General features: G+C 41.1%; 1 protein-coding gene across 1 annotated transcript in view; it reads right to left on the reverse strand.

Annotated features, from left to right (window-relative positions):
* CCDC66 (coiled-coil domain containing 66) overlaps positions 1-21846 on the reverse strand; it is a 46348-nt gene continuing 24502 nt past the window's right edge. Inside the window, exons 12-19 of the mRNA XM_063426889.1 lie at positions 20926-21087; positions 19555-19699; positions 11008-11151; positions 8492-9000; positions 8072-8109; positions 2984-3267; positions 2551-2678; positions 1-136 (exon numbers count right to left, since the gene is read on the reverse strand). Of these exons, the coding sequence (XP_063282959.1) occupies positions 83-136; positions 2551-2678; positions 2984-3267; positions 8072-8109; positions 8492-9000; positions 11008-11151; positions 19555-19699; positions 20926-21087 (1464 nt within the window). The 3' untranslated portion in view covers positions 1-82. The remainder of the gene's footprint in view (positions 137-2550; positions 2679-2983; positions 3268-8071; positions 8110-8491; positions 9001-11007; positions 11152-19554; positions 19700-20925; positions 21088-21846) is intronic.

Raw genomic sequence — 21846 nt, forward strand, 5'->3', positions numbered from 1 at the left:
TGCAATTCACATGGGTAAAAGTGATATAGTTTAATAAGTTACAGATGACACGTATAGTACAAATTACAAGTCCAGATAATTTTCAAACATCTGGCATCAAAACAGTCTCAAGTTCTTTCTGTTTCTGCAGCAAACCCTAAATTGAGGGAGAGAAAGATATTTCAAATTTACATGGAAAACCAGATGGCATTTACCAGTAAATAAAAATGTAAATTAAACAGTAGGGTGACCTAATGGATAACAAGTATCAGGGCTGTACCATTGGGAATACAGATATAATACAAATATGTATTGTGCCCATGTCCCTAGTAATATACACTGGTCAGCCACGACCTTAAAACCAAATCCCTACTGCATTGCATATACTACCTATTTAACTTCACAAATGTGACAGATCAACAATAATCCATATATTGATGTCTGTAAACTATAAAATAAGTTTGTGTGAAGAAATGTCACATAGAATGGGGAGTACTGATCACTTGTTTGCCCGCTCTTACGCTACGTGGCTCAAGGTGAATATTTCCAGTGGGGATAAAGTTACTTAACCGCTTAGTGACCAGACCATTTTTCAATTTTCTTACCGTTAAACCAGGGCTGTTTTTACATTTCTGCAGTGTTTGTTTTGTGTTTAGCTGTAAATTGCCTCTTACTCATATACAGTACCCACATACATATTAAAAAGGTCTTTCTAAAGATACCATTATTTTCATCATATATTTACTATAAAAAATGTTTTCATAAAAATAAGTTTTTAAAAACACTTTTGTGAACTTTGGCCCCCCAAAATCTGTTAAGCATCTACAACTGCCAAAAAAACACCCGTGCCAAATAGTTTCTAAAAACATGAATTTAGAAATACCCAATCTTAACATGTTCTTAGCTTTTTATGGAAATTTAAAGGGCAGTACGTACAAGTAGCACTTTGCTATTTCCAAACCATTTTTTTCCAAAATTAATGAAAGTTATCTGTCAGGAATCCCTGAATAACCCTTTACATGTATATATTGTTTTAACCCCTTAAGGACAGATGACGATTCCCTTTTATTCTAGAAGTTGTGTCCTTAAGTGGTTAAAGAAGACAACATAATATATTAAACTTGGGGTATTTTGACTCTTTTCATGCAACTATTTTAACACCAATCTATGCCAAATAAAATTGGTGATTTTTTTTCAACACACATAGCAATTTAAGAATATACGTACTGAGAACTTAAAGGGTTACTACCAAAGAACACCCCAGTATGTGTTCGGCAACATCTCCTGAGGACAGTGTTACCACCCATGTACAGGTGTCCGGTTCTCTGGGTGCTAAAAGACCTTAATTTGAGGGTGCACAACTTGGAATTTTCACAGCTGGTCATCATGTACCCATGTCCTATTTGGGACATTTTTGAAGCTGGACAATGTAGTTTACCCCCTACCCCCCCCCCCATATATTTTTGAAAAGTAGACAACCCAGGGTATTCAATATGGAGTATGTCCAGTCTTTTTTTAGTAGCCACTTAGTCACAATTACTGGCCAAAGTTAGCATTTATATTTGTTTGTGTGTTTAAAAATACAAAAAACTATTAACGCTAACTTTGGCTAGTGTTTGTGACTAAGTGGCTACTAAGTAATTTAATGTTGGAGTGCTCTTTAAAAATTCATATACCTAGAGGTATGAATTCGTTTTGCAATTCTGCTGACACACTCAATGTGTTATAAAATTAAATAGTATTCTTAAATTGCTATGTGTGTGAAATTATTATTTTTTTTTTATTTGGCATAGATTGGTGGTAATATGGTTGCATGAAAAGAGTCAAAATACCCAAAGTTTAATATATTAGGTTGTCTTCTTTAAAACAATATATACATGTAAAGGGACATTCAGGGATTCCTGACAGATATCATATTTCATCATTTTTTATAGTAAATTATAGGGTATGATGAAAATAATGGTAGCTTTAGAAAGACCATTTAATGGCGAGAAAAACTGTATATAATATGTGTGGGTACAGTAAATGAGTAAGAGGCAAATTACAGCTAAACCCAAACCCGCAGAACTGTAAAAAGAGCCCTGGTCCCAAACGGTAAGAAAACTGAAAAACGGCCTGGTCACCATTCTTAAGCTATCCTGCTTTTGTAACAGCTTTGCTGTAGTTACGGGAAACAGTTTTCTTTTATTTTTGACATTCTTTATTTTTGCCGTGCAAAGATATACATACAAGGTCATTAGGACAAATCAACAAGAGTGAATTAGGCTGGGAGAATAGAGAATATTACAGTTGACGTGTCAAGGATGTTGCACTTTTTATAAAAAGAATATAATCAGGGTAAGAGTAAAACGAGCAACAATAGACCTATCATCACATATGTACACAATAAATTTTAGTTGAGAGAGACCAAAGCAGTCTGTACACTATAAGTACTGTCCACATCACCCACCATGCAAAACATCAGGAATGATTATGATGACCGCTCCCTACCTGAAAATATGCAGCAGTGTTGGCAATGAAATAAACAACTCTATGTATGCGATTACTTTTCTTCATTAAGATAAAACATACCTTTCTTAATTCAGACAATCCTCTCAGTATTGCCTGCTGTCTGTCTTTATTCTTGACTACATTAGGATTTAGTAAAGGATCTCTTGCATGGTCAGAGCTGAAGATCTGTCTCATCTCCTGTTCATCACCTGAGAATAAATGGCAATATTTCATTTGTAGTGCCATACCCAAAATTAGCCTTCTCTTTATAGTAAGCCATTAATATTTACAAAAATAAAGAAAATAAACTAAAAATACTAGCCGCTTAATTTAGCAACACAGAAAATACATATAACTAAAGGATTATCCCTGTCATTTAAGTAAGAGCTGGTTGATCCAGGGATACGTTCCCCCCCCCCCCCCTGGCAATAACCTTGCACGCTGTGACTGTTGGAAAGTACCATTTAAGAAAATACCCAAGGTTACTATATGTCCAGATCTACAGTATTCATACCAGGTCGTCTGTATTGTGGATCATGTGTTGAGGGTCTTGACATTGGTGCATTTGGATCCAGATAGTATATCTCTTTCGTTCTCACGTATGGAATAAAATGTGAAGAAGGGGGTCGATCAGACTCTTGATCACTGCTTTCTGGAGAAGTGTTACTGTGTTTAGCGTTGTCAATGGCCCTGTGGACAGAAGTCCCATTGTAAATTTGTTGGTTAGAGGGTGCAGTCAGTTTTTTCTGCGCTTGATGTAACCGTTTTTTCACAGCAGGAACTGGGGGAGAATCTGGCCTGTGATAATAAAAGACATTGCAGGTCATCTTTAAAATATATATAATCAAAGTTACAGTCACAGACCTGGTTCATATGAGAAGGGATTTAGGATGAGAATTATAAAATTTCCCAGTGAATGCAGTATAAAATGTTCAATGATTTTGGTAGATATCCAAGTGTGGTGAAAGAAAATTCATTTTATTTAGTTCTGTTTGGTAGTTGCTCATGTTACCAGCAGGCCCCTGAATTAAAAAAAATAATCCGGCCTACCGTATATACTCGAGTATAAGCCGACCCGAATATAAGCCGAGGCCCCTAATTTTACCCCAAAAAACTGGGAAAACGTATTGACTCGAGTATAAGACTAGGGTGGGAAATGCAGCAGCTACTGGTAAATTTCTAAATAAAATTATATCCTAAAAAAATTATATTAATTGAATATTTATTTACAGTGTGTGTATATAATGAATGCAGTGTGTGCGTATGAGTGCAGTGCGTGTATGAGTGCAGTGCGTGCGTATATATTAATTGAATATTTATTTCCAGTGTGTGTATATAATGAATGCAGTGTGTGAGTGCAGTGTGTGTATATGAATGAAGTGTGAGTGTGTGATGCAGTGTGTGTATGTGTTGGTGGGGGTGGGCATTTGATATATTATTAATTATTATTATTTTTTTTTTTATATTATTTTTTTATTATTATTTAATTATTATTTTTATTTTTTTTTTATTATCTTTTTTTTTTTCGTCCCCCCTCCCTGCTTGCTAGCTGGCCACGGAGGGGGGCTCCTTCCCTGGTGGTCCAGTGTCATTGGTAGTTCAGTGGGGGGGAGAGGGGGGCTGGCAGAGCTGTACTTACCATTCCTGCAGCTCCTGTCAGCTCTCTCCTCCTCTGCGCGGTCTGTGCAGCTCCCTCTGTCAGCTCCCAGTGTAAGTCTCGCGAGACTTACATTGGGAGCTGACCGAGGTGCTGAACGGACGGCGCGGAGGAGGAGAGAGCTGACAGGAGCTGCAGGAGAGGTAAGTACAGCTCTGCCAGCACCCCTCTCCCCCCAGTCTGTATTATGGCAATGCAAATTGCCATAATACAGACTCTGACTCGAGTATAAGCCGAGTTGGGGTTTTTCAGCACAAAAATGTGCTGAAAAACTCGGCTTATACTCGAGTATATACAGTATTTCTCATACGCATTGTATGCAGCAGGTACAATAAATAAGAGACTGCACAATACATATACAAGTTCAAGCGTTAATTGGTGCAAAGGCCATGGTGTTTAATACGGATAAATAATTAAATGATTACTTTAACCCCCATGACAACTTCTGCTTTTAGAAGTGGTCATGGTGCAAGCAATCTATATGTGCAGTGTTTCAGCCTGAAATGCTGACTATACAAAGAAATATACAGAAAAAATTGTGCCATGGTGTTCTGGACTGACTTATGTGAGTCTTGTGCAAAACAACATCCATCGTCCGCACATAAAGCGCACTGTTGAAGGACATAATCAGCTTCTTCCCTTGAGCATGGCTGCAAGGAGGAGCCTGTAGGACTGTGTGTGTGCAGTTTACATGCACACAGTTCAACAAAAAGGCTCAACTGTAAGTTGTTCCCTTCCTCCACCTAATGCCTGCCAACTTCCTAGTATCTCCAAATGATCGCTTTTACGTCCCTACTTCTTCTCTGTGCTTTGGAGACGAGCTTGTATCAAAAGAAGCTGATTGAGGCATTGGTCACAGCACATGGTACAAGGTCCAACAAAGCTTCGCTATGAGAAGCATTTGATTTGACTGCGGACAGGAAGAAGATAATGTGGCATGACAATATGTGGAAAGGAACGGAAAGAACCTGGCCAAGCGCTGGATTTTAGGCAACTGTAAAGCTGCTTTTTAACATTTTCCACCTCAAAAGACAGGAGGAATGGGGGCGACTGCACAATAATACAATAGAAGCAAAAAAAAAAAGAAAAATCCAAGTTTGAAACCAGTTTCGAGTAACCCTTTAAATAAAACCATACTTACATAAATAGAAATGCAAAAAAAAAAAAAAAAAACCTTCAAAGCATTTCAGTAAGCTGAAGGGCTTAAGGGGTCCAGAAGGTCCCTTTAATAAAAGTAGGGTGGGAGGGAAGGCATTGCTTTCTTCAATCCACTTATTTTCTTTGTTGTCTCCAAACTTCTATGCATCTTTCCCCCTCTTATAGGCTTAGGCACCCTAACTTCTTGTATCCAAGTGGCAACCAACAAGTGATCATCTTTCTAGTTAGCTCAGACATTCATCTGCAATTGTTACCTTAATTGGCCTAGAGTCAGAGCTAATCCAAGCCACCTAACCTTACCCTAAACTGACCTATTAGTTGCAAAGACTGCATATAATGCCATAGTCCTTAATGCGCTGTAGCATCTCATTTTGGAGTTTTACAACCAGCAAACTGAAATTACTTCCATAAAAAATATTTTTTTATTTATAGAAAAAGCAGGAATTCTAAATAGGGCATATAATGGGCAATATATTTTTCACATACTGCAGTGTGTATGTTATTGAATGATATGCTACTAGACCCCCCCGAGTACAGCAATAACCCCTACCTTCTATTCTCATTCTTGCTATATTTTCTAATCGCTTCTTTTTGTCTCTGTGCATATTGTCGTGCTTTGTTATATTAAAAATGTGGATACCTCTATACGATTATATATATTATATTGTCCTGCTTTGTTATATTAAAAATGTGGATACCTCTACACGAATATATATAGGTCAGTTTAGGGTAAGGTTAGGTGGCTGGGATTAGCTCTGACTCTAGGCCAATATATATATCTATTTTTTATTTATTTTTTGTGCATAGGTTATTACAACAGTGCTTGCACAGCCACATTAGCTCTCACAAGCGCGGTTTTTGTAGAGTGATAACATATATGCGGTATATAAATAACTTTTTTTGTAATTTGGTGTTTCATAGCATTACTAACGAGTGTACCAAAATAACAGTAAGAATAGTTAGACATACGTTTAATATCGAGAATGATTTTAACAAGCATGTGTCATGAGGAACAGTGCTATACTAATGTGGTACTAGTATGGTAGAGCGGTAGGTTATCGGTACCTATAATGAGTGACAGAGTTAGATTGTGTCTGTGCTAGGGAGTTAAAGGGCCACGGGTGTCAGCTCGTGCAGTGTGTGGAGTCGCAGTACCTATCGGCAGGGGTGTTCCCAGGGTGTCATGCAGTGAGGTGCGATTAGTTCGGGGCAGGTATGTGTGTCATCGCGTGGGTGCCTGTGTGGGTCTGTACTTTGTTGTGGTGATTCTGTGTATGTAGGCAGGTAAGTGGGGTAGTCCATCAGGTTGTGCTCTGCTGCCGGTCCCCGCTTGTCCTGTACTCCGGCTTGGAGGTTGGCTTAAGCGATTAAGTGTCCGCAGGGTGCAGTGTTCCGGTGGCTCGTCCCGGTGTCCTCGGGTAATAAAGAAGTCCCGTTCCTGGGGCGTGGGGTGATGTGCCCTCACAAAGAGGTATGAGTCCCTTTGGTGGGTGGCAGTGGGGTGTCCGGATGTGTTGGTTCAGACAATGGCGGTGGCGTCTTCTTGTATGTAGCTTTTGTGCCAGGTACCTCTTTCAGGTGTAACGCAGCTTGATCAGGCCCCCCATGTGCAGCAGTGAGTCTGCGCTAGAGGAACAGTCCAGTGGGGTTTCGCCCTTTTGTGCCCCATTTTGCTCTGCTTGTTGTTTGCACCTGAGTCTGCACGTTGTCCCCAGCCGGCCATGTCCCGTGGCAAGCCGTCATGATGGTCGGCTGGTGTTGGATGGGCTCTCCCGTGGTCCGCTTGTCAGTGCTTGCGGGTCGCGCACATGGCTGTCGTGCGGCGGCCATCTTGAAGGGCCCTGCCCGTTGAGCCTTCCACAGCGGGGCAGATGCTTGGGCCCAGATTAGTGTGACAGTAACAGCCTGTAGAGACCGGGATAACCCCCACGGTCCAGAGGGGGGGGGGGGGGAGGTAAGCGAGACGCCGGCTGGAGACCCGGGAGAGCGGCCGTCCCTTCCCAGCTCAAGCTCCAACGATCTTCAGGCCCCGTCGGGTTACTTTGGATACCAGTCAGGGTCATGTTAGATATCCCTGTATGCCCCAGCAGCTGAGGCCGCTGTGGGCACCAGTAAGGGACCATGGTTGCTTTTGGCTCCTAGTTGGCTCCGATTTCTAGGCCCCGAAGCGGGAGCTCAGACGGAGCACGTCTGATCCCGTCGGCGGTCAGGCCCCGCCCCCGCCAATATATATCTTATATAATAATGATGCTTTTTAGACAGAATTATAAGAATGGTTATGTACAATTTATATTTGTTTGTTTCCCTTTTGTTTTTTTCCCTTGTAATTTTATTGTATATGTTTTAAGAATTTATATTATGTTATGATTAAATATATAAAACTTTAAAATAAAAGAATTTGATAATAAAAAGGTACTCGCATGCCTTTATTTTGTTTAATTATTTGGATGTTAAAGACACATTTAGAATGTGTCATTCGTTTTAAAACTTTATGTTTCATTTATTCTTGTTTAAAATCCCACCAATCTAAAATTAAACCAACAAAGTAAGTAGACAAACAAAAACACCCCAGTGTATTGTAACCATTTTCATTCATGTCATGTAATAGTTAGAACTTCTCAATACAAAAATTATAAATATATACAACTATATACACACACACACACACACACACACACACCTATCTACCTATGCTATAATGTCGCCAATTAAATGTATTTTTTTTTTCTCTTAACTTCTATTTTAGCCCTAACCTGTAACTGTGTAAATGCAATTGTGAGTACCTACCGTCTGAAGTTTGAATTGGTTTTCTGGTAATGTTCTTCCTAGAATTATGAAAACAAAACAACAACAAAATAAGAATGTGGATTTTTTTTTTTTTTTATTTCTTAGTCACTACTTATAATTCTAGTTTTAAGGTAATTGTACACATATTTATACAATGTTACTTTTACTATTTTTGTATGGGTCCCTCTTTCGGGTTGCTATAAGAAAATGCTAAATGACTCAAAGTTAAAACATGCTCAAAAAAAATATTGTTTTAGGATTTACTATAGTTGTTTAATAGTTAAGTGATTTTGTGTATCGCTGGTTTAGATAATTGTAAATTACATTTTCTTTAGCTTTCATCATCTCCATCTATCAGAATAATCTTCCTGAATCCAAAAGTGAAACCTGAGGGTTTGCTGCGAGTTACCAAATACTCACCCTTTTTACCATTTGGTTTACTTTAGTTTCTTGGGGAGGTGGGAAGACTTTAGAGTCTTCAACAGGCACAGGGGAAGTCTTTACTGGAGAATTCCCTTGTCTCATCTTCACATTAGTTATGGTGTTTTTTTCCACCAAATTAAGCAGCTCCGTTTGCCTCCGAGCTTTACTCTCCTCCCTGTGTTTCTGAAGTCCTTTTGGGTATCTCTCAGAGGCAGGTATATATTTTTTGTTAGGGTTGTTTCTGTTCCAGTCTGGTTTTCTAGAACGGTCCTTGACAACTTTATCTGTTCTTGCAAATGGTTCATAGATGTCATTAACAGTATTTTTGTTTTCTTTACGGGAATCCCCTTTCTCTCTGAATGTCTTCTGTTTTTTTAAATGAATGTCAGTCTTGGTTTGTACTTTAAATTCGATCGGTATATCTGGCGATGAGGCTTGTGCAGATCTCCACTCAGTGTCATCTATGTGATTTAGAGGCCCAGTATTTATTTCACCATCTCTGAAATCTATCAACAGAATAAAGAATTTTTGAGAACATTTTCAGGAATATTCAGCACCACTTTCCAAGGTACCTAGGGGGTCTACAAATTGAGTTACTCCTAAAAGTATGAAACCTCACATATCCACTTAAAACAACTTGCTTTGACTTAACATCAAAACCAGCAGCTTCCAAATTACTGTTATATACTATTAAAGAGATTCTATAGTGCCAGGAAAACAATTGTTTTCCTGGCACTATAGAATCCTATAGTACCCCCCTCACGCACGGCGCTGAATGGGTTAAAACCCCTTCAGACAGACATTTACCTGAATCCAGCACCGATGTCCCTCTGTTCTGGGTCAGGCTTCACCACGCTCCTCCCCTGCCAACGTCGTCGAGGAATACCTAATGCGCATGCATAGCAATGGCCGCACTCTCATTAGGATTTTACAAAAGGTAGCTTTGCTATGGGGATTCTGGTGACGCTGGAAGTCCTCATAGCATAGCAGGAGGACGTCCAGCGTCATTTAGACAACCAAAAGCCGTCTAAGCACGGGAAGTCCCTCTAGTGGCTCTGCAAGGTATTATTGCAGTTTCTCAGAAACTGCAATAATTACCACTGTAGGGTTAAGGGACTTGGGACAAGTGGTCTGGGTACCTACAGTGTCCCTTTAAGTTTGATTTCCATGCTATTGGGGATATGGTGAATGAAGCTGTGTAAGGTAGAAAAAAGCCTAACATAAAAAGGTCCACTTGAGGCAAAAAAGTACCAAACCCAGAAACTATTTTTGGATTTCCTTCATAGATCAAGTGCATGCAACTTTATGAAACAGATTTTCCTTTTTTTACTTAAAAGCATTGTCATTAATAGTTAAGAAAGGGAGCTTTATAATAATAATCAAATCCTCTAGTTTGCCCAAGTCAAAAAGGTATTTAATTGAATGCAAGCTGCTGGATTGGTACGAAGGTTTATTTCTGGAAGTGTTAATGCATAATTTAAAAAAAGTACAGTATTCAGGTTATTTTACATCTAGTTTATTAAAGGGACACTCCAGGCACCCAGACCATTTCTGCCCATTGGAGTGGTCTGGGTGCCAACTCCCACTACTCTTAACCCTGCAAGTGTAATTATTGCAGTTTTTTTATAAACTGCAATAATTACCTTGCAGGGTTAACTCCACCTCTAGTGGCTGTCTACTAGAGGGATCTCCAGCGTCGCTCATTTCCCGATAGGAATGCATTTTCAATGCTTTCCTGTGGGGAGCGCTAATGCGCAGCATTGCCGCGCATGTGCATTAGGTCTCCCCGGCCGGTGGGCGGGATCAGTCTCGTCCACCGGCCGACGGAGTCAGTAGGAGGAGCGGCGCGGAGGAGGAAGCAGCGACGAGGGACATGTCGCTGCCTCAGGTAAGTCACTGAAGGGGTTTTAACCCCTTCAGCAACTTGGGGTGGGGGGTGGGAGGGAGAGGGAACCTGCAGTGTCAGGAAAACGGATTGTTTTCCTGGCACTGGAGTTTCCCTTTAAGTTATTAACACTTTAATTGCTCACTAACAAGTAGACTTTAAGAATCTATGTAGACTTTAAGAAGAAGATTGAGACACAAATTGTTAGAAAAAAAATTAACGTAAAACAGAAATGTTTAACATGTGAGGTAAAAGACTATGATTTAGAAGATCTGTCATTCTTCCCCAGTTCAAATTTCTTCAGTGAAAAAAATTGTGGCATTAACTCCTTAAGGACCAAACTTTTGGAATAAAAGGGAATCATGACATGTCACACATGTCATGTGTCCTTAAGGGGTTAAAGGGATACTCGAAGCACCATAATTGTTACAGCTTGTTTAAGTGGTTATGGTTAAAATAATCTGAGTGCAGCACCTTTGTTTTTAGTTATTTTCTGGCAGCCAAAATGTGCCTCCTCTACAACTGTAATGTTATGATGCTTTAAGTATCCTATAAGGACAAAACATATTAGTACCAACAGTGAATGCACAATCTCAGAGTGTTTTTTATTTATGGGAAATGCCCTTACCGGTTTGTACACCAGTGTCTCTCCGAGGGGAGATAATTGTGGAAAAACTCTGTTTTGCGGTGATGTTCACTGCGTTACCTTGATCCTCTGATGGTAAATCAGTGACTCTGCTAACCGCTCTACTGAGGTCCGATTGTACATCACCTGAAAAGAATAATTCAGTGCTGAATATGTAACTTGTTGTGACTTTTTTTTTTTTTTTTTTAATTCTTTATTTTTGTTGTGCAATATAATATCACAATCCAACACATGAAAAAGCACATTTTAGGTGGTTCAGTACAGCACCGGGATATCCCCGTGGTAGCGTAGTACACGTTTACATCAAAAAAGTAGCTGTGTTAACAACAACATTTGGACATGAACCTATGTGTCACAATCTCTTGTTTAGACATTCTGATTAAATCATAGAGTATGCTACCTCCTGTTGCAAATATAAGGTTCGCTGTGCTTTGAGAAGTATCAGCCCCACTCCTTATAGGAGAAGGTTAGTGGTGCCAATAGGAGAATAGAGTATACAGAAAGAACAGAGAAGAAAAGTGTAAAGAAGAGGCAAGATGGGGCATGGAAGCGCGAGGGAGGCAGCCGCAGAGAGGGGGGAGGAAGAGGGAGGGGGGGGGAGAGGGGCCGGGCCCCCGGGCCGGCCCCCAGAACCGCCCAGGTCTCGTCCCGCATTTATGTGCTCAACGGCTTTCGTCCCATGGCTCCCACAATTTACCGAACGATCCCAGGGACCCCCTGATCCTAGCTGTCAGGTCATCCATAAGGCGCACTTCTTTAATTCGTGCAATAACACTTGCTATGTGGGGCATATCTGGCTTCAGCCATGTATAGGCGATCGCTCGCCTTGCGGCCAGTGTAATTTTGTGGATCAATTTTTGCTCCCTTCTCATCCACCCCTCGATAGACCTATTCAGAAGGTACACCCACGGGTCTAAGTCTGGGGCTCTGGAGAATATCTGCATTAAAAGGTTCCGTATGGCCCCCCAGAATCCAGTGGCCCTCGGGCACCCCCACCACATATGTAGGTAGGTCCCCTTCTCCCCACACCCCCTCCAGCAGTCATCCGTGGTGGTTTTGCGCATCTTAAATAATTTTACTGGGGTCGTATACCAACGAAACATTGTTTTTAGGGACTGTTCCTGCAACGTCACACATATTGATGTCGTCCTACTCGCCTCCCATATTTCTTGCCACTCTACTCCTTCAAGCTCCTCTCCCAGGTCTCGTTCCCACTGTGCTATGTATGTCAGTTCCCCCCATTCCCGGGATTCGGAGCATAAGTGTGCGTATAGTCTTGTTATCAGTCTCCCTGGCAGGCTCCCCGAGTCACACATGGATTCGAAGAAAGTTAGTGTTTTTTGTGCTATTGTTTTTATGTGGGGTTGGCTAGCATAGTCTTTCAGCTGCAGATATCGAAAGAAGTCCGCAGGTGTTAGGTGTCGTCCCTGGTTAAGTTGGTCAAAAGTAATTATGTCAGAGCCCTGGTATAGGTGATGCAGTCTCTGCAGGCCCGCGTGCTCTAGATTTCTAAAGTTCCTTGCCTCCATACCCGGGATAAACTCCCTGTTGCGCAATATTGGCATGAGGGGCGAGGGGGACGATGCTAACCCATATCTCCGGCTGTAGGCATCCCACAGCCGAAGGGAGTTCAGGATTGCCGGGCATGTGACCCGTAGCAGTGGCCTATGTTCCCTGGGGACCCACATTGTAAACTGGGGCAGATCCAGTCCCATCATGTGTGACTCTATTTCAACCCATTTTCTTTCATCGGGGGGTGAATGCCATAACGCGACCTGCGCTAGTTGAGCCGCCACATAATAGTGATACAGGTTCGGGAGACCAAGCCCCCCCTCGTTTTAGGTCGATACAGGACGTGTCTAGAAATGCGATGTCTTTTATTATGCCAAACAAAATCGCTAATCGCTCTTTGGAGTGGGGTAAGTTGTGCTTTGGTCAGGGGTACCGGAAGGGCCTGGAATAGAAAGAGAGCCCTTGGGAGCAGGTTCATCTTTACCGAGTGGATCCTCCCCACCCAGGAGATTGGCTTGTCGGTCCACCTGTCTATGTCTCTTGTCAATGTGCGCCATAAGGGCGTGTAGTTGTGGGAGTAAAGGTCATCTGGATTGGCAGTTAACTGAATTCCAAGGTATTTGAGGGAGTGCGTTTCCATCCTGATATGATGTGCCCTGCGTATCTGATCTATGTCTGTCGATGGCATATTTATAGGGAGAGCGCTCGATTTTGTCATATTGGCTTTAAAGCCTGAGATTTCCCCGTATGTGGCTAGTACCCCATTCAGCGCCCTCATAGAGTCCAGAGGTCTCGTGAGCGTAAGAAGTATGTCGTCAGCGTAAGCTGCTGCCACAAATTCTCGGCCCCCCACCCTCACCCCCTGTATCTCCGGGTGCTTCCGGAGTGCCTGTAGAAGGGGTTCTAGCGAAATAACAAAAAGCAGCGGGGAGAGTGGGCACCCCTGCCTGGTGCCATTATAGAGCGGGAAGGGAGAGGGGGACGCGCCCGAGATCCGGACCTGTGCTCTAAGATTGCTGTACATAGCTTTTACAACTGTAATGTATTCTAAAGGGAAACCTAAATGTTGCAATACTGTAAACATATAATGCCAATTGACGCGGTCAAAAGCTTTTTCAGCGTCGATCGAAACCGCTAGGGTAGGTGTGTTTGTAACTGTCTGTTTCCAGATGAGATCAATATTCCGACGGGTGTTTTCAAACAACTGCCTCCCAGGGATAAAGCCTACTTGATCGGGGTCTATTAAGGAGGTCAGGTATGGGGAAAGTCTATCTGCTTGTATCTTGGCCAATATTTTCATGTCTTGATTTATGAGAGATATGGGTCTGTAACTACTGGGCAACAGCGGATCCTTATCCGGCTTGGGAAGCAATACTATGGATGCCAGTGCCATGTTCGGGTTCGGCGCGCCCCCCTCTCTGAAATTGTTAAATAGTTTGAGCAAGTGTGGTACCAGCTCCTCCCGAAACGTCTTGTAATAGGATCCGTCTAATCCGTCCGGACCCGGTGCTTTGTTCCCTTTTAGCCCCGTAATTGCCTTATCTATTTCCTCTTCTGTGATTTCCCCTGCTAATTGGGCCCTCGCTTCCCGGGGGAGTTTCAGCAGACCCAGGTCCCTCAAAAATCTGTGGATACTTTCCGTCTTTTTGTCCTGTCCCAGTCCGTCTGTGGGCGTGTGGTTATACAGCGCTTTATAAAAATCGCGGAAGACTCCTGCGATGTCGCCTGGATTTGTTTTTATTGATCCGTCCGCGTGTTGTATGGATGTGATGTGTGTACGCCCCTGCCGAGGCCTTAGGGTCCTTGCTAACAGGGTATCCATTTTGTTCCCTTTTTCATAAAAGGTACGTTTAGACCATGACAGCGATCGTGCTGCGTCCTCTACAAGCAATGCTCGTATGTCATGTCGCCTAGCCTCTACCAGTCCCAGTGTGTCCCCGTCCGGGTTAGTCTGATGTCTCTGCTCTGCAATCTTAAGTTCCCTCAGAAGTCTCTCTAGGTTTGTCCCCTGGCTTCTGAATTTAGGGTTCTCCATATAAGGGGCTCCTTCCCCCTCCACTATCAAAAGTCAACGTATGAGTCAGTAATAAAAAGTAAAACCTTTGCTGTATACGTAATGTCCAGGTTGCTATCTCTGCTGGGCTTAGGCTGTGCGGCATACGATACCCTCTCTCGCGAGACTTACAGTGTGAGCTGATAGAGGTGCTGAACGGACCGGCGCAGAGGAGGAGAGAGCTGACAGGAGCTGCAGGAGAGGTAAGTAAACTCTCTGACAGCCCCCTCCTCCCCCCCACGTAACTACCAATGCCACTAGACCACCAGGGAAGGAGCCCCCCCCTGCCTGCTATGTATAAAGCAGGGAGGGGGGACGAAAAAAAATAAAATAATAAATACTACAAATAAAATAATAAATAAATATTAAAATAATTAAAAAAAATAATTAAAAAAAATAAAATAAAAATTTATCATAAAAAAATATTAAAATAATAATAAAAAAAAATTGCCCACTCCCCACCAAGGCTCTGCAACACACACACACACACACACACACACTGCATTCACACACACACGCTGCACTCATACACACGCTGCACTCATACACACACTGTAAATAAATATTCAATTAATATAATTTTTTTAGGATCTAATTTTATTTAGAAATGTACCAGTAGCTGCTGCATTTCCCACCCTAGTCTTATACTCGAGTCAATACGTTTTCCCAGTTTTTGGGGGTAAAATTAGGGGCCTCGGCTTATATTCGGGTCGGCTTATACTCGAGTATATACGGTATATATAGTGATATATACGTATATATTTATGTATATAGATATATATATTATTTCGTTCTACGTGTATTTTGATATTATTATTATTATTATTATTATTATTGCCATTTATATAGCGCCAACAGATTCCGTAGCGCTTTACAATATTTTGAGAGGGGGGATGGAACAATAAATAAGACAATTACAAGAAAACTTACAGGAACAATAGGTTGAAGAGGACCCTGCTCAAATGAGCTTACAGTCTATAGGAGGTGGGGTATTAGAAACATTAGGATAGAAAATATCAAGTAGGAGTGAAGCAGAGCTGGAGGAGAGAGCAAAGCACTATCCCATAGGAGAGAGCAAGAGACAGGTATGTAAGGGAGAGATTACTCTGGGAGGCCATACGCTTTCCTGAAGAGATGAGTTTTAAGGCCCTTCTTAAATGATTGAAGACTAGGGGAGAGTCTGATGGCAGTAGGCAAGTTATTCCAAAGGAGAGGAGCCGCCCGTGAGAGGTCCTGCAAGCGCGAGTTGGCCGTACGGGTGCGAGCAGCGGTCAGGAGGTGGTCGCGGGCAGAGCGGAGGGTACGAGGAGGGGCATACCTCTGGATCAGTGAAGAGATATAAGAGGGGCTGGAATTGTTCAGTGCTTTAAATGTATGGGTTAGCACTTTGAATTGACTCCTATAGGATACAGGGAGCCAATGTAAGGACTGGCAGAGGGGCGAGGTGTGAGAGGACCGACTGGATAGGAAAATCAGTCTAGCTGCAGCATTCATTACAGACTGTAGCGGGGCAGTACGGCTTTTGGGGAGACCAATCAGTAGAGGGTTACAGTAATCCATGCGGGAAATTACTAGAGCATGGACAAGCTCCTTGGTAGCATCTTGCGTAAGAAAGGGGCGGATGCGGGCTATGTTTTTGAGTTGGAACCTACAGGACTTGGCAACAAACTGGATGTGAGACTCAAAGGTGAGACCAGAGTCAAGTATGACGCCAAGACAGCGCGCTTGTAGGGATGGACTTATGTGGATATCACTGACTTGAAGGGAGAGTGAGAGAGGAGGACCAGTATTAGGAGGAGGAAAGACAAGGAGTTCAGTTTTAGAGAGGTTAAGTTTGAGAGAGCGTGTATATAAATATATATATTTATATATATGGGCACTTCTGCCCATTGGAGTGGTCTGGGTGCCAACTCCCACTACTCCTAACCCTGCAAGTGTAATTGTTGCAGTTTTTTTTATAAACTGCAATAATTACCTTGCAGGGTTAACTCCACCTCTAGTGGCTGTCTACTAGACAGCCACTAGAGGTCACTTCCTGCTCTATAGCACAGGAAACCTGTGCTAGAGCGTCGCTGGATGTCCTCACGCTGTGTGAGGACATCCAGCGTCGCTCAAATCCCCATAGGAAAGCATTGAAATTAGTTTTCAATGCTTTCCTATGGGGAGACCTAATGCGCATGCGCGGCATTGCTGCGCATGCGGTCTCCTCGGCCGGTGGGCGGGATCAGTCTCGCCCACCGGCCGACGCAATGGAGATGGGGAGTGTTGAGGAGGAGGAGGAGGAGATGTCCCTCGCCGCTGCCTCAGGTAAGTGACTGAAGGGGTTTTCACCCCTTCAGTACCTGGGGATTGGTGGGTGGGAGGGAGAGGGACCCTCCAGTGCCAGGAAAACGGATCGTTTTCTTGGCACTGGAGATTCCCTTTAATATCACAATACAGTTAGAACGAAATAACACATCTATATATATTTTTTTAATTTTATTTTTTAACGTATTTAAATTTTATTTTTAAATATATATAACAATAATTATATATATATATATATATATATATATATATATATTTAATCAGTATCAGTCTACGTGTAATTTGATATTAATATATATAATTATATATATATTAATAGTAAAATACACCTAGACAGTGTATATGTGTGTGTGTGTGTGTGTGTGTGTATATATATATATATATATATATATACACACACACACACACTTAGATCATATATATATATATATATGATGATCTAAGTATATATATATATATATATATATATATATATATTTTTTTTTTTTTACACTTATTTTAACTTTATTTTATTTAAATTTAGCCAGCAGGGGGACTAACTGTCATTACAGGCAGTCCCCTTGCTGGCAATGCACCAGGCAGCTAACCCGGCCATGTGATTGTGAGGTCCTCGCAAGGACCTCACTCTCACATGGCCGGGGGGGCTGCAAGAAGATGGATGTGCCGCGGGGGGCTCCCTGGGAGTCCCCCCAACCGCGATCGCTGGCGTGGGTTCGCCGGCGACCGGGCAAGTTAAAAAAAAAAACGGAGGGCGTACTATTAATACTAGTAATAGTACGCCCTCCGGTTTTAAGGGGTTAAAAGATTTTATCTCCTGCTCTATAAATTGAACTTCAAAGTAAGTTACATCTGATTGACAATGAAACCATTTTGGTTTCATGAGGCTGCATCAGTCACGGCCAGGGGAGGTGTGGCTAGTGCTACACAAACAAACTATAGTGATCAAACTCCAAAATGGCAGTGAATTGAGCAGTGAAACTTCAGAAGCATGATCTATACACAAAAACTGCATCATGAACATTAAGTTGCTTTGGTGACTACAGTGTCCCTTTGAGAACTGCAGTGCATTAAAAAATACTGGTGGCATAAGATTATGACCAAAATGAGAACAAACATAGTAGACTTTCCCAGTCAATCCTTGCTGTATGGGCAGATTATGTAAATGAATTCGACCCGTGTGTGCCATTTACCCATGTACAGTACTATTGAAGAATTTGAAAGCAAAAAAAGAGAAAATTATATTCACAGATTGTCAAAAAATAGGACACTCCTGTCTGGTATTGTAATTCTCCCTTCATATGATTATAAACAGATTACTTAGATATATACAAGTTCTGTAAAATGCAACATAATCACATATCAGCCATATAACCACTATCCTGCATGTGTATACAGTAGCTAAGCTCCCTTTAAAAATGATACTTCCTTTTTTATGAAGAGCTAGTTTGCAGGCAAACAAGGATATGTCCAGCCAAATATGTCAAACTTCGATACTGGAATTAAGGACAGACCTCTACTAAGAACAGATGGTGCATAGAGATGTTGATAACTTGGTTGTGACTGTTGCCTAAACCACCTCCTTCTAAATTTGAACGTACCCTATTGCAAGTTCTTGGTCTGACCAAATCTTCCATCTTGGGTCTTCCTAAAAAAATAAAAAGACCCCTTTCTTCAAAACACTTGTTGGATCCCACTCTGAGGTAATCCAGGTTCGGAGGTGGATTTCACTTCTTAACTGCTTGAATCATATTCAGAAGTGGAAAACTGATCTGAATCAACTCCGTTACGTCTTGTGAACCTCCTATACAGTCTTCCTTCTTTAAAATCTTGGTTGTCTCTTAAAAACGTAATGTTTGTGGGTTTTGATTATTGACTGAAATTTATTATTTTTTAATCATGTTTCTATGAGGTAATTTTGGATCAGTTCTAAAACTTTGCAGCAATACAAAGTCTGAAGGTGATCCACATATGGTTCCGAAGTATAATTTTTAAAAAGAACGCTATTACATACACAAGCAGGATAGTGGTTACATGGCTGATAAAATGTGAATATCGCATTTTATTGCATCTGTCTCTCTTTAAATAATCTGATTATAAATCGCATAAATGGGCAATTATAATAGTGGGTAGCAGTATCCTGTTTTTGGCCATTCTGTGAATATACTTTTCTTTCATTAAATCTAGGGTTAAATGCTTTTGACAGTCCAGGTCTGTCATGTTGGCACTTACAAATATATGTTGTAGAGTATTATTATTATTATTTTTTTTAAATTAAGAATTTCTCTGTAGATGCCCAACAGATTATGACTTGCCGAAGCTTCTTGGGAATGTGAAGTCATTCTTTAACATGCTGGTAAGTATGTTTTGGCACACCTGCTAACAGAAAACTAAAATTGCATTTGAAAAACCTCAAACGGATGAATAGTTTTCTACGATACAGGTTTTTTTCTGGTAGCTACTACTTGGGCACAGAATGATCAAGTGCTGCCAGTTTTTTTGTTGTTGTTTATTTTTAGCAATCAATTTCATTTCGTTTACGAAAATATGAAAACTACACATGTTGTGTAGTTTTTGCTTTGGAAGAGAGTGAGTACAAGACTATAACCAACCAAAAAACAAAACAAAAACACCCAACACCAAATGAGTAAATGAAATACCAGCTAAATGTTTCTGCAATTTTGATACGTCATGTCCTTTTTGGCGTAAATCTCGCATCCTCTGCTCTTGTTTTAGTCGCTGTGCCTCTTCCTGCGCCCTCAGCATACTTTGGTAAAGGTCATTTGTCTTCATTTTCAACACTTCCTACAATGAAGAATACAAACAAATAAACAACAAATAAATGATGGGGGAACTCAGCCTAAACATATATCCTCAAACAACTATTAAAGGGATTGTACAGTGTTAGGAATACAAATCTGTATTCCTAACACTATTGTGCCCTATGGTCCACCACCCCCTCCTGCAGTCCCCCCTCCGGCACATAAAGGGTCAAAAAATCCTTTTGTCACATGCAGATTCCAGCGCCGATGTCCCTGGACACTGGGTCGAACTCTGCCTCCTACGACGGGGAAACCTAATGCGTATGAGCGTCCCCCCGTAGGAAAGCATTGCCTCACTGCTTTCCTATGGGGGTTTTTACGGACACAATGTCCTTATGTAAAGTATGAGGACATCCGGAGTCGTTTAAGGGACTCAGAGCCCGTTAGAATACCAGAAGCGCCTCTAGTGGCTATATGATTGACAGCCACCATAGGCAGTCTTATTCCTGTGAGGTAATCATTGCAGTTTCTCAAAACTGCAATATTTACTTTGCAGGACTAGGTGGGACAGGGACACTGCACCCAAACTACTTCAATTAGATGAAGTGTTCTGGGTGCCTACCGTGTCCATTTATAACACCCAAATGGTTTGAAATGAAAAATAGAGTACCAGAATCTGAGATAAATATTAAAGATAACTATTCTATAAGGCGTATAAGCACTGATAAAATTGGTAAAATAGAGAAGGGAAGAAAATATGGCTAAACTAATAAAACAACCTTTTTTGAGCTGATCATTTAAAGATTCTTGTTTAAAAGACCACTAAAGGCGCCCAAACAACTTAATCTAAAAAAGTTATCTATGTGCTGTCATTCTGTCGTTATAAGCCTGCAATGTAAAACATTGCTATTTTGTAGAAACAGAACTGTTTACATTGAATGATTACGTGCACCTCTTCCTGAGAGGCACTAGATGGGCTTCCACCCAATAAACCAGTTGTGAAAATGCATTGGGTGCAATCTACTATATATTTTAACCAATATTCTAAAGCAAGATTGGATACAAATGGAATATCTTCTTTAACTTAATCTAACCGTGATAAGAACAGAACGATTCAACAGAATATACACAACTGCCCCTAGCATAAAGGAGTCCCCACCTATTAACTGAGTGCACTCCTGAAGAGCACATTGGCTTTGGTGTTGCTACGTATGGCAAACCGTTAGCAGACAGAAATTGTCAGCTGTAATGGAATAAGTGGTCTCTTACTTCTTTTTGCTTCTGACGCAAGGAATCTTCTTCAAACTGCCTTTGCATTTTATCTCTCTCCTTTTGTAGTCGCTGCTCTTCCTCACGCTCTTCTCTTTGTCTTTGTTGTTCTTCTAACTGTTTTTGCCTACGTTTTTCCTCAACCTGTGCCGTTATGGCTTTCTAGTAAACAAAGAAAGAAAACGAGATAAAGTAAACAAATACACCACATTTGGATATAATTGGTAAGATTCTTTTATTCAGTTCTGTAGATTATCCCTTTGTTTGTTGTACCATGATACGATACATGTTTAATAAATCATTTATTGAATATAACCTTTATAACCAGGCCCAGGAAGAGCTATTATAAAGCTGAATACAAGGCTGGTGCTCTCAGTCCCATGATTAATAAGGGGACACACATTTAATTAATGGGAAGTAGATTAGCAAATACAAGCCTACGAACTCGAATTCACCCACACCGCCCTCTGTTGGTTAATATATATCCTCTTTTTCATTAAAACTGCTATAATTCTATTGAACCTCAAAAGGTTTCTTATTTTATCACTGGTGCTAGAAATAAATGGAGATGTAACTATATAGTTAATGAAAATGAATATCTATAAATGAAGAGCCTATGAATGATGGAAGCTGTTGATGTATTTCATAGCGAAGGGAATTCATACAACAAAATAGAAACATAGAATGTGACGGCAGATAAGAACCATTCGGCCCATCTAGTCTGCCCAATTTTCTAAATACGGTACTTTCATTAGTCCCTGGCCTTATCTTATAGTTAGGATAGCCTTATGCCTATCCCACGCATGCTTAAACTCCTTTACTGTGTTAACCTCTACCACTTCAGCTGGAAGGCTATTCCATGCATCCACTACCCTCTCAGTAAAGTAATACTTCCTGATATTATTTTTAAACCTTTGTCCC

The sequence above is a fragment of the Pelobates fuscus genome, chromosome 7 (assembly GCF_036172605.1).
Source record: "Pelobates fuscus isolate aPelFus1 chromosome 7, aPelFus1.pri, whole genome shotgun sequence".
In the NCBI taxonomy this organism is placed as follows: Eukaryota; Metazoa; Chordata; class Amphibia; order Anura; family Pelobatidae; genus Pelobates; species Pelobates fuscus.